The sequence below is a fragment of the Kogia breviceps genome, chromosome 6 (assembly GCF_026419965.1).
Source record: "Kogia breviceps isolate mKogBre1 chromosome 6, mKogBre1 haplotype 1, whole genome shotgun sequence".
In the NCBI taxonomy this organism is placed as follows: domain Eukaryota; kingdom Metazoa; phylum Chordata; class Mammalia; order Artiodactyla; family Physeteridae; genus Kogia; species Kogia breviceps.
In genome coordinates this window covers 32,897,291-32,916,128 of record NC_081315.1, presented here as the reverse complement: position 1 = coordinate 32,916,128, position 18,838 = coordinate 32,897,291, and the positions used below count along the sequence as shown (strand labels likewise).

Here is an 18,838-nt window from a genome sequence, read left to right as displayed (position 1 = left end):
CTACATCCTGGGTACGGGTGTTTGTCCTTGATTCAAACATCCCTTCCATAAGAGGAAATGCAGATGGTCAACAAGCACGTGAAAAGATGAATGCTAATCATCAGGGAAATGGAAGTCAAAACCACAATGAGATTATCACCTCACACCTGACAGAATGGTTATCCTCAAAAAGAGCACAAATAACAAACGCTGGTGAGCATGTGGAGAAAAGGGAACCTGGTACACTGGTGGTGGGAATGTAAATTGGTGCAGCCACTGTGGAAAACAGTATGGAGGTTTCTCAAAAAACTAAAAATAGAGCTACCACATGACCCAGCAATTCCACTCCGGGGTATATATCCGAAATATACAGAGACACTAATTTGAAAAGATACATGCACCCCAATGTTCATAGCAGTTTTATTTACAATTGTCAAAATATGGAAGCAACCTAACTGTCCAACAACAGATGAATGGATATGGATAAAGAAGATGTGGTGTATACATACACACACACACACACACACACACACACACACACACACACACACACACACACAGTGGAATACTACTCAGCCATGAAGAAGAATGAAATTTTGCCATTTGCAACAATATGGGTGGACTTGGGGGGTATTACGCTAAGTGAAGTAAGTCAGACAGAGAGAGACAAATACTGTATGATTTCACTTCTCTGAAACACAAAACAAACTAGTGAATAAAACAAAAAAGAAGCAGACTCACAGATATAGAGAACAGACTAGTGGTTACCAGTGGGGAAAGGAAAGAGGGGAGGGGCAAGACAGAGGTAGGGGATTAAGAGGCATAAACTATCATGTGTAAAATAAGCTACAAGGGTACATTGTGCAACACAGGGAATATAGCCCACATTTTACAGTAAGTATAAATGGAGTATAATCTTTAAAAATTGTGAATCGGGCTTCCCTGGTGGCGCAGTGGTTGAGGGCCCACCTGCCGATGCAGGGGACACGGGTTCGTACCCCGGTCCGGGAAGATCCCACGTGCCGCAGAGCAGCTGGGCCCGTGAGCCATGGCCACTGAGCCTGCGCGTCCGAAGCCTGTGCTCCGCAACGGGAGAGCCCAGAACAGTGAGAGGCCCGCGTACCACACACACACACAAAAAAAAAAAAAAAAAAAAAAAAAAAAATTGTGAATCACTATATTGTATACCTGTAACTTATGTAATATTGTACATAAACTATACTTCAACTAAAAAAAGAGTCCCTTCCAATGGGCCATACCACGGTCTACCTGGGGGCTTGGAGTTAGCAACTCTGACCCTCTTACGTCAGCTGACACAGGAGAATGTGGCTGATCAGTAATATAAATTTAGTTTTCTAGCTTCTGATTCTTATATATCCACCAGTTCAGAACCTAAGGAAGAGAGGTGCTATCTATTTACTGGGCATCTTCAAGTCTTCTAACAAAAGTTTCAGGAATATTCTAATATAGTGAATGTTGGCAGAATTATAATTTCTTGCTTTTTAAGGTCATTTATTCAATTCTCAATCATTTATTTACTATGTGTTCTGTGGCGAGGCTCTGTGCTAGGTGATAAGAAAACAAATACTGCTTAGGACATGATTCCTGCTCTTTAAGGAGCTTATAATCTTAGTAAAGGAAAACACATACACAGAAACAAAAGCTTTTGCATACTATCCTTGCTAAGACAGGGGTCTCTCAGGACTTTCAGTAAGGAACTAGTCAATTCTCCAGGAGGCAAAAAAGGAACTAAGCAAGTGCTGAGTTAAAAAGAGGGGCCGAGGGCTTCCCTGACGGCACAGTGGTTAAGAATCCGCCTGCCAATGCAGGGGAAACAGGTTCGAGCCCTGGTCCGAGAAGATCCCACATGCCACGGAGTGACTAAGCCCACGAGCCACAACTACAGAGCCTGCGTGTCCGGAGCCTGTGATCCGCAACAAGAGAAGCCACAGCGATGAGAATCCCAAGCACCCCAACAAAGAGTAGCCCCCGCTCGCAGCAACTAGAGAAAGCCTACATGCAGCAATGAAGACCCAACGCAGCCAAAAAATAAATAAATAAATAAATAAATAAATATATATATATATATTTTTGTTGTTGTTGTTGTTGTTGTTTTTTAAAGGAGGGGCCGAGAAACTCTTCTCTCCTGGAACACTGTTCTGTCCTGCCAAGAGAGCAGAGATTTGAGAGAAGCAAACGGGGCTGATGGGGGGAGGAGACTCCGTGGGCTGGGGGGTCTGGGGGGCGGGGCAGGGGGAAGCCGAGGAAAGGGGAACAGCCCCACCGCTGGGTATCTCCTGCAGCTTCCCCAAGCTCCCTTCCTGTCTCCCATTCACCAGCCCTCTATCTCTTCCCAAACTCCCACTCCACGGAATCACTTTCACTGGAGGGGCCAATGAAAAACAGAAAAAATTTAAATTTAAGCAATTTCCTTGCTTTAAAAGCTGCATTCAGAGGCAGGTAGGTAACGGCGTATAGTTTCCTAACATACAGTAATAACTCTCCAGAGTCTGACAGACTAACATTTTTGTGTTAAAAAAGGTAACTTTTATCAGGCAAATAAATGTTATTCAATATGTGATGTTCCCACCCAGATTTGTAGGAATTCTCAGCTATCACACCCAGAAAATCTGTGTATTTCATTTAACTTATCCTGTAAGACAACAGGAAAACAGGGTAGCCACAGTGGCCTTTAACCTCTCCCCGTTTTTATTTTCCATCTCCAGATCCTCGTTCCGACTTCTGCAACTGATCTGTTACTGAGAAACCTGCCCCTTTCCATTTCTCCTCTGTCGAACTGTGATTGGAAACGTTCCTTGTCCTCCTCCCCACACTGACTTTATAGCTTCCCTTCCAGACCACTGCACTTACTCGACAGGGATCAACACCTAGGAGGCGAGTCCCCGGACGGCAACGTGGGGCACCCTCCCCGAGCCTGGCCGGCACCAGGCTCCACGCAGGCTGGCACCGCAGGCCTCTCCAACACCTGTCCCGGGCGGGCAGGCAGGCACAGGGCCTGACGGCAGCACGCCAAAACCAGGCTGTGCCAGTCTTAAAAGGGTAGCAACTCCTGGTCTGAAGTGTATCAGACATCACACACAACCCCCAGAAATAATCTCTCCTTTACACAATCCGGTAACAGGATACTGTAGACACTCTGAAAAGTTCAGAAAGGAGGCGACAAAACATTCCTCCTGGTCACCTATGTTGAGTGTGACTGTGGTCTTGGGGCTTATTTCTAATTTTTCACTTCTCTGGTTTCCTGTGTTTTCTTATAATTACACTGTAATTTTTTATCGTCACAATCTCCTTTTGAGAGAATTCAATACTATGATACTATGTTAGGACACACAGATCCACTGTTACTTCGTGGGAACTGGGTGTCGTCGGCTTTCCTCTAATTGAAAACCTCTCTGTGTTTCCCATATTGCCTTATAATTCCACCTTTAACAATAAATATTATTTTACAGTGATTCCAATAATATTAATTTAAGTTCTTTTAACTCTCTGAGACAAGGTTATTGCTATAGTGACCCTATATGCCGGATTCTGAAAGAATGACAATTTCAAATATTCTGTTTTGCCCAAATAAACCACTGAAACATTCCTCAAATCTCAATGGCTTGGATTCAAAACAACACTAAAGAAAACGTTAAAAAATAAAAATTCTCACTTTTTCATGAGCCTAACACAACTCTATTTACATATTACATCCCACCATATACTTTACAGTTACAATCATAGAGTACAGTCTAGCTTATATTCTACTATTTGCTTGTCAGACATTTCTACATAAGCATCATAGCTGTAACTTGGAAGAACTATTTAATATTCTACTATGTTGATATACTTAAATTTATCAAATCCTTTTTCCACTGTTGAGCCTTTAGGCTGTTTCTACTGTTCTTGCCGTTATAAAAATGCTGCCAAAAATTTTTTTTTTGCGTATACCTTTCCTGTAACATGAATTACAAAGTCAACAATATACAAATCATTACCTGGGGAAAAAAATTAAAGCATACTGAGCGGGGACTGCCAATCCCAGCTCATCCTCAATCTCCACCAAGTAACCTAAACTCTAAGACCATTCTACAATTTCTAAAATAAGAATAATTACCACCTGCCCTGGTAGTAAATCTGTTGAAGGTCATCTGCTTGATGTGGTGAAAAGGTGAAGTTAGACAAATCTTAGATATTACGACTGGAGATACACTACTTGGGGCTCTTAACTTGGATGCCCACTGACTCATCTACCTATGAAAAACTCTGGGGGCCGCCCTCAAAGTACCAAACACTGAGGTGATGCTGAGATTATGAAAATGAAAAAGAAACAGGCCCGGGCCTAGAGAGCCTCATGGAAGAGCAGGGTAGGGAGACAGCCCGGGACACTAAATGTTAAAGCAGCTTTGAACCGAGCGTCGTGGGACCAGAGCAGAGACTGGCCTGGGAACCTGGAGAGGAGGTGATACCTGAACTGGGTCTCAAGGGACAGAATTAGAAGTAAAATTGGAGTTACAACGGGGGACAAGCTTATGAAGGGGAGACAGTCTGTACAAAAGGATGGCATGGTCTGGCAGCGATGGGAGGTTTGTGAGGCCAGAGATGAGAAGAGCAGGGTGGTACCCCCGAGGCTGGAGAAGAAGCTGGACCCAGGTGACGAAGGACCTTGTAGGCCAAGCTAGGGTGCTTGGGCTGGATCCTGCAAACAACAGGGACCCAGCAGTGTAGTGACCAGGGAAATAACGAATAGCTTTGTTTAAGAAGACATCACCAGCATGTGCAGCAGGTGCACCGGAGGGGAGAAAGCCTGACTGGGGGGATAATCCAGGTGCCAAATGATGACAGGACTGCAACTAAAGCAGAGGTACCTCAGATTCTCACTTAAACCCACTGTCATAGTGACGTCTTGTCTGCAGGGAACGCTCCCTCCATAAACGTCAAAACAAATGAAAAAGAAGGACTAAATGAAAAGGCAAATTAATTCCTCGTGTTTGCCCCCTTCTTCCCCAGAGCAGACACACATGGGCAGCGAGAGGCTGCAATGCACCCCCCCCTCCTCTCACTGAGCTCAGCCCCGGCTAGAGAACCCCTGGCCGGCACAAATTCAGACAGAAGACGAATCACTCAGACACTCCTGGCTTCAGCAGAAGAAACGGAGCCATTTAATCCAGTTCGACTGAGCAGGAAAAATGCAAAAGTAAGATATGAATGGACACACACAAAAAGGACTGGAGAGCTCATACTACAAAAAAACAGAGATAACCTAACAATTTTTTCACGGGCACCCTAGTTTATTTCACAAGAGGGACACATTATTTTTTGTTGTTATTCCAAAAAACAAACTGGGGCTTCCCTGGTGGCGCAGTGGTTGGGAGTCCGCCTGCCGACGCAGGAGACACGGGTTCGTGCCCTGGTCCGGGAAGATCCCACATGCCGCGGAGCAACTAAGCCCGTGAGCCATGGCCGCTGGGCCTGCGCGTCCGGAGCCTGTGCTCCGCAACGGGAGAGGCCACAACAGTGAGAGGCCCGCATACGGCAAAAAAAAAAATAAAAAAAAAAAAAACTGAGATCTTGAACCAATTACAATCTATATGACTTTATGAATATTCACACTGGTTTCCCCCCTATTCATAGAAATAAGATCAAATAAAATGGACATATTTCATCTGACCATTTTCCCTAAATGTATGCTCTTTCAGAAAAGGAGGATGAAATATCAAACAATGCCCTTTTCAGGGTGCTTTAGTAAAGTTATACTCTGTGACCTGGGGTCGGGCTCTGTCCTGGGGCTTTACAGGTGTTCATTTAACGATCCAACGAGAGACAGTGAGCTCAGTGGAAGGAGCACAGGCTTGGAAAAAGACAGACAGAGAGAGGAAATTGGCTTTTGACCCTCATGGAAGTACTTAATTTTTCCTCCAGTTTGTATCCCTAAAATAAATCCACGGTTTTTTTTCCTAGCATTATTTAAATTTGATTTGGGAGCTTCCCTGGTGGCACAGTGGTTGAGAGTCCGCCTGCCGACGCAGGGGACGTGGGTTCGTGCCCCGGTCCGGGAGGATCTCACATGCCGCAGAGCGGCTGGGTCCGTGAGCCATGGCCGCTGAGCCTGTGCGTCCGGAGCCTGTGCTCCGCAACGGGAGAGGCCACAACAGTGAGAGGCCCGCGTACCGCAAAAAAAAAAAAAAAAAAAAAAGTTGATTTTGTCATAGCTAACTGAATCTTTTAGCAGCTCAGGAGACAAGACCAAGTGCTGCCACAGTCCCTCTGTGTGAGGTATCATGTGGTAAGCTGCAAGGGAAAGTGAGCCAAAGTGTTCTGATTACATAAATTTCTAGTTGCTACCTTAGGAAGCAGTTTTAAGTATGTGTGAGCAAAGGCCAGTGACAATCCCTGTATCTGAAAGACTCAGGACATATTCATTTCTGCCTAAACCTTCTCGTTCTTTAGCTTTCTACCAGATGCACGTTCCAGCTCTGTCCTGGAGAAGATTCAGCCATGAGCACTCCTTCTCCCACCCTCCTTCCCCGTTGAGAGAAGAGACCTCTTAAACTCAGCAGCCACCCCAGATTATGGGTTCTGGACCACAGGCAAAAGGTAGACAAAAACACGGGACAGAAAGAATATCAAAATAAAGATACTCCTTTCTGGAAAAGGACAGCCGGCAACCTTACAGCCACTTAAAACACAACTTGAACGCATTTTATGTGTGCAGTTTAAATGCAAAAATATTATAGTCAGGATTTTTTCTGAGGAATGCCATAATTATTTCTTAAGTCTAAATTTTGTAGGTTTTTGTTTTTGTTTCTAGGTGTAGTAAGCCTTGAAAAAAAGACTTTAAAGTTTCTTTTTCTGAATCACTGTAAAAATGAAAGAAATTTAAATAATTGCCTTTTAAGAAATATTTTTTGATATTTAGACCTCTCAATACTGGGTTCCAACAAAAGATCAGTCAAAAAAATTGAGTTTTACCTTCAAACTCTGAAATATATCCTACACTGTCACGTCATAAGAGTAGGGACACTGTGCTGTGTTCACTGCCCTATCACTTCCTGGAACATTCAAGAAATGATATCTAATAACTAACTGTTGACTGACTGATAGGGGGAGCTATGCTCAACAGGGGCAGCCTTAGACAGTGACTTGACTAAACTCATAGATCCCAGTATAAATGAAAATGGAGAGAATCTACCATTGGGAACAGAGCTGAAGCTGAGACAGTCAAGAATGCCGAGACACTCCAATGGGGGAAGTGTCTTTTTGTCTTTTCAACAAATGGTACTGGGATTACTGGAAATGCATACGAAAAGAATGAACTTGGATCCCGAGCTCACACTATACACTAAAATGAAGTAAAAATGGGTCACAGACCTCGCTACAAGAGATGAACTATAAAACTCAGAAGAAAACACAGGAGTAAATCTTTACAACCTTGGACCTTGTTAGATTTGACACTAAAAGCATAAGTGACCAAATAAAAAATACGTGAACTGGACTTCATCAAAATTAAAAATAGGGGCCTTCCCTGGTGGCGCAGTGGTTGAGAATCCGCCTGCCAATGCAGGGGACGCGGGTTCGTGCCCCGGTCTGGGAGGATCCCACATGCCGCGGAGCAGCTGGGCCCGTGAGCCATGCCCGCTGAGCCTGTGCGTCCGGAGCCTGTGCTCTGCAATGGGAGGGGCCACAACAGTGAGAGGTCTGCGTACCACAAAAAAATTAATTAATTAATTAATTAAAAATAAATTAAAAATAAAAAGACAACCTAAAAAATGGGAGAAAAATACATACAAATCATGTACCTGATGAAAGTCTACTATCTAGAATATATAAAGAACACTTACATCTCAACAATAAAAAGACAAATAACCCAATTAAAAAATGGGCAAAGGATCTGAATAGACATTTCTCCAAAGAAGATATAAAAATTATCAAAAAGCACATGAAAAGACGCTCAACATCATTAGTGATTAAGGAAACGCAAATAAAAACCACATGAGGTATCACTTCACACCCACTAGGATGGCTATAAAAAACAAAACAACAACAAAAAAGCCAGAAAATAACAAGCTTCGGCAAAGTTGCAGAGAACCGGAATCCTCATATATTGCTGGTGAGATTGTAAAATGATACAACCACTTTAGAAAACAGTTTCACAATTCCTCAAAATGTGAGACATACAATCACCATTATGACCCAGCAAAATTCCACCCTTACATATACACCCAAGAGAACAGAAGACATACGTCCACACAAACTTGTCCATGAATGTTCAAAGGGACATTATTCATAATAGCCAAAAAAACTAAAACCAATCAAAAAAATGAAACCAACTGATAAATGTTTAAACAAAATGTGGTATATGCCTATACAATATATCATTTGTCAATAAAAAGGCAGGCAAGGCTGGTAACATGGATGGAACTTGAAAACACTACGCTAAGTGAAAGAAGCCAATCACAAAAGAGCACACAATTCATTTACATGAAATGTCCAAAACAGACAAATCTATGGAGACAGAAAATAGAGTAATAGTTGCCAGGGACTAAGGCAAAGAAAATGTTCTAAAATTAGACGGTGAGGGCTTCCCTGGTGGCGCAGTGGTTGAGAGTCCGCCTGCCGATGCAGGGGACACGGGTTCGTGCCCTGGTCCGGGAAGATCGCACATGCCGCGGAGCAACTGAGCCCGTGAGCCATGGCCGCTGAGCCTGTGCGTCCGGAGCCTGTGCTCCGCAACGGGAGAGGCCACAGCAGTGAGAGGCCCGCATACCGCAAAAAAAAAAAAAAAAAAAAAAAAAAAAAAAAAAAAAAATTAGACGGTGAGAGAGTGGTGAATGCTGCACAACTCTGTGAGTATGCTAACAACCGGGGGGGTACACTTTAAGTGGGTGACTTTGGCTGTATGCAAATCATACCTCGATAAAGATGTGAAATATAGATAAAAATGCAAAAAAGGAAAAAAAGAAACAAAACAGAGTTTCGTACCAGCTAAAGCAGAAACAAGAAAAGCCAAGTCACCGCCGTGGTAGGGGGAGCTGGCCAAAACTCCCCTCGGCCCAAGTTCATGGGCCCCTGCAAAGGCAGGCCCCGGGCTGGGCCGCGAAGATATGGAAAAGCCAAGTCAGGTGGCCCCCACTCTCGTGGGGCTTAAATTCCACGAGTGAAAGAGACAGTGGCTAAGTAACCACACTATGTAGGCGTGGGATTATTTCACCGGATACGAGTCCTAAGGGGGAAGGAAGTCAGTTGTACTGCGGGCCAGCCGAGGTCTGGAACTGAACGGGAGAGACAGCAAGATCCTTGGAGAAGTCAAGATGAGAAAGGAAGGATGAAGTGAGGGTTAACTGTGAGAAAAGCTGGGGGAGGGGCGTCCGGGGAAACGCCATGCACAGAGGTCCAGGGGCAGGAGGGGAAGAGACAGTGTGAGTTAGCAGAGAGGGAGGGAGGCGGGGGAGGGACAGCGCCAGACCACGCAAGGCCTTCCAGCCACACGAGGGGTTCTGTTTAAGTCCTAAATCCTACGGGAATGCACGGAAGGCAGGTGACTGATGAGGTCCAGCTTGCATTTTGGGGAAGAGGACTTGAAAGGGCCAGAGCAGACGCTGGCAGACCAGTTAAGGGGCTGCTACAGTGGCCCAGGTGAGGATGGCCTGGATGTGGGACAGGGCAGAGGGCACCACGGCAAGGACGGGATCGACCAGGCAGAGTGGACGGCAGGGCACGCTCTCATCACACCGAGGCCTCTGAGGCCCTTAATTCCACGTATCCTTAAATTAACAGCATTAACTAAGGTAATCTGAACACCCGCCTCGGTTTCAGTGCTTTTATCACCACTAACATGGCACCAGGCACTCAAAGCTCTCAGTCACCAGAGAAACCTGGCCATTCTCAGCTGCCCCCTCCCTCCCCCCAGCTGAAGGACAGCCCCAAGATAAGGCTGAAAGTGCTCATAGGAAAAGCCCTCGCTGTCAGCACATGCAAATTAAACTTTCTCTAGGCCTTCCAAGCCCTTACAAAATGCAGGTCAGATCACGGCAGTCTCCAGCCTAAAACCTTTCAATACAGTCCCACTGATTTTAGAACTTAAACCAAATCAAAATTTGCAAATAAAAAGAAATCTTCCTTAAAATCCTGAGGAAGGGCTATTCCATTTTATAAAAAAAAAGGAAATAGTATGTTAAATCCCTAAGAATGACCTATTGGGTGGCAAAGCACCCAGACATTTACATTACAGGTAAATTAATTTTGCTTCTCCCTCCACTGGAACGAGAGCTCCATGGAGACATAGGTGCCAGACTCATGTCTGGCCCGGAGCAGAGGCGCAGTGAAACTAGTGGTGAAGGAAAGCCTTGGTACCACGACCTACAAGAAGTTCGAGCAGTGGGCTTTAGTTATTCATTAGAAAGAAAGGGTAGGTAAGGTGGTACACTTCATAATATGTTGGGTCAAGTGCTTTTGGAATTTCAACACTTATCTGCAGTTGCAAGGAAATATAAATAATCGAAGGGAAAAAACGGCCAACCCCATAAGCGATTAATGAAATACGCATGAAAAGAATTTTAAGGTTCCATTATATACCTACTAAGACATTGCAAACATTTCTCTCCCCTGAGCCACACCCAGGCAGGACTCATGGCAGGAGGGCAGGAGAGGGAAAGACGCTTACAGTAATGTCATTACCAGTGACCAGGGAGGGTCTGGCTCCCTGAAAAGCACCCTGGCAAGATTAACAAGCCCTATAAACCGGTTCGTAGACTTTAACTACAGAATCCTCTTTACAAAATACACCCCAAGGAAACAGGTAGTCCAAAAGAGAAATAAAGAAACCTGTAAAATACATACACGGCCTAATGGTAAAAATAATGAAAAACCGGACACACTGCAAACGACCAACAATAGGACTAGTAAACTATGGAATATCAACACCGTGGACTATACAGCCGTTAAAAAGAAGCATACGGGTTCCACTGACACTTTACATACATACGTTATTTCCATATGCACCAGGATTTTTTCCAAAAGCGGAACATGTTAAAATCCCACTTCTGACTAGGTTAAAAGGTCTGTCTGTGCTCTGTGTAAGACACATAAATGTAGAGGCTACAAAGTTTGGTATTTATCAGCATTCGGAATAAATGTCCTACTAAAATCACCTGTGTTTGTGAAAGCTGAACGCTCTGGACCTGTGGGAGCAGAAAGTAAGCATTTGGTAGCTGTTTCACAGACCCTTCTGCGGAGATTCTGCGAGTGCCAATGCCAGATACCTGCAGGAAAAAATTTAAAAATCTATTACTTTGGAAACACATTTGACATAGTGCTGAAATACCTTTCCAAAGGAAATCTGTGTTCGTCAACTTGGCCGTCAAGACTATTAATCCAATTATTATATTTATCTTTGTCCTCCAAAAACAAAAATGCAAACAAAAGTTGCTGTACTTAAGCTGAATGTTCCTCAATGCAGCAAATCTCTTCAGAAATAGACAGCTTTTCTGATATGGGACCACGAGGTACATGAAATCCTGTAAGAATTAGCCACCAAAGTGATAGATCTTGTCACTTAAATGAAAGGTGTCAGATACTGCTTAAGACAGAGATTCCTGACTCTTTCTTGGGCTTCCCTGGTGGCGCAGTGGTTGAGAGTCCGCCTGCCGATGCAGGGGATACGGTTTCGTGCCCTGGTCCGGGAGGATCCCACATGCCGCGGAGCGGCTGGGCCCGTGAGCCATGGCTGCTGAGCCTGCGCGTCCGGAGCCTGTGCTCCACAACGGGAGAGGCCACAACGGTGAGAGGCCCGCGTACCACAAAAAAAAAAAAAAAAAAAGACAGAGATTCCTGACTCTTTCTGTGAACGACCACAAAAAGGCTCCTCTCACTCCCTCCCCGGTGCTTTGCTAGAATAGAGAGCTCCCTGGGGACGGGCCCCCAAGCATGCAGTCCGTGTCCCCAGAGGAGAAACAGTCCTGAGCCCGGGAGAGGAGGAAGCAAAACCCCCAGGGGCTGCCCTCACAAGCTTCCTATCCCTGGACTGCTGGAGGTGAGTGTCATGCGTTTTGAAACCCCATTATATTTTATACTAGAAAACCGTCCGATAGATTTCTGTTTGGTTCTGATACCCTTTCGAGATCCAAGGTGCATTCCAGCCGTGCACTTTGCATGAAAGATGGCCACCTGGCCCGTGGGGCAGAGGAAGAAGGAGGGCTGGTTAGCTGGACATCAACTAAGCAGCCTTATACTTGAGTGACACAAACTAGGGGGCAACATTTCCAAAAGGATTTTCTTTAACATCCAAACTCCTTCATTACATCAACAGCCAAATTATATGACCAACGGAGAAAGCTACTTACATGATAAGAAAGAACACCATGTGAGGAGGTATTAATAAATAAAGAACTTTCAATGCTTCCTTCTTCAGTAGGTAAGAAAATAATTCTGAAGGACGTTTTCCCCATTGCTGGAATTACCTGAAAGAAAGCTACCTCATTAGCCACTTGGAATGGCCCCTCTTTGACAAACTGTCTTTCACAGTCTTTCTTCTTGACAATTCCTGTTAACAGATATGTGTGTATTCTTGCACCCTTGATTAATGCATATCATGAATCCCCGAGAATGTCCAAACAGATCAACATCCAACAGTCTAAGAGAAAATATCAAAGAACACACCGTGGACTTAGGGCAAGACAGCTTTCACCCCGAGTGGAGCCACGTGCCTCATACCTTTCCTTTGCCCTCTTCTTCCTCCCGCATGTGTTCAAGGGCCTGTGTCTAACACACTTCCACCTCCACTTAAGTAAAGAGAACCACCGGCGTACCGACATGTTGCTACTTAGTAAAAGTCAGGGACGGCGTTTATCTGGACAGACTCTCATGATCAAAATACTGGCCTCCCCCTTATTCCACTTCCCGAGTCCCAGTATTAAGAAAAAATGGGGATAGTAAGGAAAATAAACTCTAGTAGTAACCTGGATCTTCGTTAAAAGTTAAAGACCTTTTAAAAGTTTAAAAATTAAAGTTAAATTGAATTACTAAAATTAAGACTATTAGGGACTTCCCTGATGGTCCGGTGGTAAAGAATCCACCTTCCAATGCAGGGGACGTGGGTTCAATCCCTGGTCGGGGAACTAAGATCCCACATGCCGTGGGGCAACTAAACCCGTGCACCACAACTACTGAGCCCACGCACCGCAACCACTGAGCCCACGCACCGCAACCAGAGGGAAGCCCGCGCTTGCTCCGCAACGAAGAGCCTGCTTGCCACGATGAAGACCGACGCAGCCAAAAAAATAAATAATTTTTTAAAAAAATTTAAATTAAAACTATTAGAAGATCAGGGTTCTGAGCTCTGCGTTATGGTGCAAATTAGCTTCACAAGGATCCACTCACCCCCCTTAGGCCTGTATTTTGAAAAGAGTCCTAACCATCCTAGCACGCTTGCCAGGTGAAGAGATCACCACTGTAAGCTTGTACTAGTTACTAAATGCTTCAGCACTGGTAGTCACTATGAGACAAGTAATATTAAGGTTCTTTAACTATGAAAAAGTCATATTGAATACACATGCATTACTACATAGTTTAAATTCGTTAAACTTTTTTTTTCCACATAGATAATCAAGAGCCACCAAAATTATGAATCTGAACAACTGAAAAAATAAATGCTAAAGCAAACACATAGAAGGAAAGAGTCTGGGTAGCAGAAAAAAGGGGAGACAGGCAACAGAAAGTGAAAAAACTACAGGCAAAGAAAGCAAGAAAAGCTGGCAGCCCGCCACAGCACAGCTTCCAAGACGCGTCCACACTCACCCTGCAGTGAACGGGAGGCACATGGAAATGTCCCGCAGCTGTAAACACGGAATTCACCACGACCTCGCTCTCCCTGCTAGGGTTATAAGCATAGAGAATCTTTGCTGCAGGGTGTCCCAGGAACCTAGGAGGGGAACAAGGGGAAAACGCAAGGGATTGTATGGTTATAAACAAAATCATCCATCCATCCACATATATACTCTAAACCCAGAAAGCTGTTGATCTTCATTACAAAGTTAAAAGCAACAATCCTATTGTTAATAAAGCCTTCTATCCACAACAGTCAAAAAAAATTTTTAATCCTTTCTTTTACAAGACACTCAAACCAACCCACAGTAGCACCCCACTGATTTTTGTATTAGAAGAATTCAACCCATCTAGGCCACTGAATGCTTCCAAAAAAACACCTAGGGGGAACTAGGTATCTGTCTGACTTGGGTCTCTAATGCAAAATAAAATATGTTTAAATAAGAAACTGTACTCATAGAAAAAGCCAACCTTCTTAGGGTTCATTTTCTGAGTAATAAATTTAAAGATACTTTTGGGGGGAATGGATTTCAACTGGCAAAGAGACTGTATTAAGTCTTATAAAAGAAAACTTAATTGTTAAACACCATTCTTCCGAGAAAAATGAAAGCTCTGCAGCACTTTCTAGCTTTGGCTGTTATCCATTTAAATCATGAGTCTTTCAGAAAACTCTAATGAAAGCTTTGGCTCCTCCATCCACAAATATGCATACAAAAGTGTTATAAATACTTTCAAAACTTTCCATGACCCTCAGAGTTAAGAATCTCTGCTCTTCAGCAAATACCCTAACTAATGGAAACCTTGATGTTGAATCTTTTCAGCAGGGCTCTCCATCTACAAAGGTGGGCTCTGACAAAGGAACTGCAAGAAGAAAGGGGCCAGTTTCTAGCCCAGCTACCTGGAGCTACCTGCAATGTTCCCTCAAATTGTTTACTCTGATTGCTACTACCCAATACCAAATTCACTCCAGATAAACCGTGTTGTGATAAATAGAGAGCCAGCAAAAATTTCACTGAAGTCATCTCTCCAGTTTTAACACCCTCAGTGGCAGAGACCCTTAAATAAACGGTTCTCTTTAGTATGGCCTAGAAATGAAACTATATTCTAAATACAGGGGAAAACATCATCTACATTATGTTTGTGTTTCTCTGATTTTGTTCCTATTTCTCATATTAAAAACTAGGGGTTCACAGCTGAATATTTTTTAAAAAAAACGTGTGCTTTAGGAAAAATTAAGTGCATGCTGTTTCTCTTATATATATATAATAGGATTTCCAAAATACTGTATCAGTGGCATCAAACCCTTGGAATTTTTCTTTCAGCTCTTCCTTCAACTTTTAATCACAAGTCTTAGTTGAAGGCTTAGTATGTCCAATATGTATTTTAAAAGTCCTTAACAGCCAGTTACAGATAAAATACAATAAGTGTGATTAAAACTTTGATTTTTTTAGAGTGTTCTTAAATAAAACAACTAAAAATTTTTTATACTATCACAGCACCTCAGAAAGCCCTGTGTCAGGTGTACTAGGCTCACATCTGCCTCTTCCCTCAATTAAATTAAACAAATAAGAACTTCCATGATTTTAGGTTTTACATGAATAATATGAATCAATCAGCAAAGTTATTAATACTTATCCTCAAAGCTTTTGTTTCCTTCACATAATTGGAATACAAGATTTTTAGTTTCAAAGGATACAAAAGAAACACCTTAAAAAATAAGACCACAAAACTGCAATGTAACAGAGCCCAATGGCTGTGTCCACCAGAAACCTCACCAGACCTAACAGAGAATGCTGGCTGAAACCTAGTCACCACAGTACTATTTTTATCCTATTTTTTTTAATTCTATTTTTAAAAGTGTTATGAGGATAAGAATTTCCTTCACTAGTGACAACTGCAAGATACTCTATTAATTTAATACTACAAAAGAATGATTAAAATTTCTTATGAATGATTAGCACTTTTAATCTCAGGACCAGCAGAATATTAACCCTTAACATAAGCCCTAAGAAGTAGGCAGAGGCCAACTGAATAACATGATCCTGATTCTGCATCCTAGAGGGAAACCAGAACTATGGGAAGGAATGAGGTTTGCTCAAGATCAACGCCAAAATAAACAACAGCAAAACCTGACCTAGGGCAGTGAAGAAATGAGAACTCTCTAGTTAAAATATGTATCTAGGGGCTTCCCTGGTGGTGCAGTGGTTGAGAGTACGCCTGCCGATGCAGGGGACACGGGTTCGAGCCCCAGTCCAGGAAGATCCAACATGCCGCGGAGCAGCTGGGCCCATGAGCCATGGCAGCTGAGCCTGCACGTCGGGAGCCTGTGCTCCACAACGGGAGAGGCCACAGCAGTGAGAGGCCAGCGTACCACAAAAAAAAAAAAAATGTGTATCTAATGCCTATGGATTAGACCATTTGTTAGATGCAAGGTAAAACTTGACTAACTTTTAAAAAGTGTTCCAATTTAGTCTATATTTTGTTATTACTGAGATTTTTTTTAACTTCAGCAAAAATAATTTATTCCCATAACCATATCTTGGATCTCAATTATGAGAAAAATAGCATGGTACATGCTGGCTTAGAAATCAAAAGATTTACTCTGTCACTTCCAGTAAAATGACCTTGGGAAAACTGCATTACTTCTCAGCAACAAATATATGAGCATTTGTAGCACATGCTCCAATACAGAGATATTTGGAAATGATTCCCTCTCTTAGACAACACCTACCTCCAATATCCTTCCAGGATTGCTGTAATCCTCAACTCACAAGAGACAAGATTGTACTTTAAAAACTATAAACTACTACATAAACAAAACTGAATTATCCAAAGGTGATTCAAGTCTAAAGCTCAGTAACCTTTTCAAATCAAGAACTTCAAACATTTTTTTTCAACATGCTTCCAGCTATTAGAACCAGAAATTCATGTGCAGAGCTAATTAACATACATAGATAATACATACATACATCCAATCATGTGCACTGACGACTGTAGGATTTTTTTATATTACTGAAGAGTAAATATACTATGGACAGCCAGTGTCCCATGAACTGGAACTGTTATCCTAATCTAAGTGTATTTGCTACTATCCGTCTTGTTATATCTACCAATCTGTAACATACACTTTAAAGTAGGTCCTGCACTGAAATTTCCTTTTACAATACTTTTGACAAAAGCAAAGTGATCTCAGAATTTGAAATCAATGAGGTTTGATTATAAAACCTCATTCTTTACCTAAGAATAAAAATATAAAAATTCAAAAACAAAAAAGTAGACGCCTAGAGTCTTGTAAAATCAGCAAGCTCCCTTCGCACTTTTATCACTTCTTCCTATTACAGACTCTCCTTAAAAAGCTCAACAATGTGCTTTTAAATTTAAAATTCATTATTCTTCATGGCAGCTCTGATATTTTGATGATCAGAAGGAAATGGAAAGAAGGAAACCAGATGAATAAAGGAGAGCACACCAGGGGACCACCACTAACTCACCCCAGATGCTCTCCTAGCACCATGGTTATTTCACTCACATAACTTTTCTTGCAACTCAAAAAAGTTCTTTATAAAATTGAAGTGATGTTCCAGGCTGCTAAAACAAGCAGAGTTTTTAATCCTGAAACACTCGTTTACTTCCACCTTGAAACTCTACTAACGTGAAATTACATCTACTGAGTGCAGCAAAATTCTGCATCCAGGGAGTCTAACACTTCATTACAACCAACACGAGTCCGGAAGTTCCCTCCTGAGCACAGCTTCACCCTTCTCCTCCTTAATTTCTCTGAGTTCCCAGATCAGTCCCTCAACCGACACTCAGATCACATCCCCTTCATCTCATGGTTCTCAACAAGATGTACTACAAGGAATTACAGCTTCCACGCTGTCTTCCCCACTTAACTTGTTTCCAAAGCCTCAATCATAGTAACTAATGTATGTACAATTTTGAATCCCAAAGCATAAGGAGCAGTAAAAACTGAGTGAATAGGTGAATCTAATTTTAAAAATTCAGAAACCATCAATATGTAGTTTTTCATTATAAAATAACCTGCTTCGTTTCAGAAAAACAAAGACTTACTATCAACTTAAATTATAAGGTACATTCATTAAAAACTAAAGAAAGGGCTAAAACAACTCTTAGACTCTCCTTTTCACAAAAATATTCCTTTTAACAAGTTCTAGGATCAATCTCTCTTGATATTATCTATATATTTAAAATATATTTAATGTTATATATATACATAAGAGATATCCTGAAAGCAAATAGTGTAAATAATAAATTATTAAAAATTATAAAGAGAAGATACTTACTGAACTCCAAAATCTAGAACTGATGGCTGAAAATGTAAAGCTTTTCCACTAAATAGCTTGTCTGAGAAGCTAAAAAAGAAAGGACAAGACAGATTAACTTTTGTTGTGTTTTTAAAATTTGAATGCTGAGTTAAGAGGATATACTTAGGCTGATAGCTCTAATGAGATATAATTTTACTCCCTTATAAAGGAGTCTGAACTAGATTTTAAATGTTTAAGTTGAATTATTCAAAGTCTAATATAATTCTACAGCTGCAAAAATTTAAGATACTCTTAGATTATGGTTAGTATAACTTCATACCAAATATATAGATTCTATAAGCATTCAGATAAAAAATGGAGATAGATTTAATTTTTAATAGGCTTCATTTCTGGGTGAATTCAGGAAACATATCTATTTTCACAAACCCCAAATCAAGAAAAGACATACAAGGACGGGGGTTGAGGGTAAGGGGTTGCAGAGGGAGGGAGTTTCCGCCTCTACATTCGTTAGACAAGTTGTAACAGGGAAAGGATTGGGAGCATAGCCAGGGTTGCTCCCAGAGGTTGAAACCATCACCAGGTCTGTATTTTTAAGATTAACAATCAAATAAAATCCCATATGGCAGGTCATATTTTCAGCAGTTGTTAATCATTACTATGATTTCATTTTCCTTCAGAACCAAAAGCCAGAAATTAAAATACTAAAAAACATATAAAGACAGTAAAAAATAAGCTGTAAGAATATATATATA

The 18,838-nt window shown here is 42.1% G+C and overlaps 1 protein-coding gene across 8 annotated transcripts in view; it reads right to left on the bottom strand.

The window, feature by feature from the left end:
* The window catches only part of TMEM131L (transmembrane 131 like), a 160,360-nt gene that overhangs the window by 72,290 nt on the left and 69,232 nt on the right, over positions 1–18,838 (bottom strand). For all 8 annotated transcript variants that reach the window (XM_059066667.2, XM_067035703.1, XM_059066668.2 and 5 more), the window contains 4 exons: positions 18,105–18,173; positions 13,774–13,897; positions 12,321–12,437; positions 11,130–11,240 (listed from right to left, as the gene is read on the bottom strand). In XM_059066667.2, the coding sequence (XP_058922650.1) occupies positions 11,130–11,240; positions 12,321–12,437; positions 13,774–13,897; positions 18,105–18,173 (421 nt within the window). The remainder of the gene's footprint in view (positions 1–11,129; positions 11,241–12,320; positions 12,438–13,773; positions 13,898–18,104; positions 18,174–18,838) is intronic.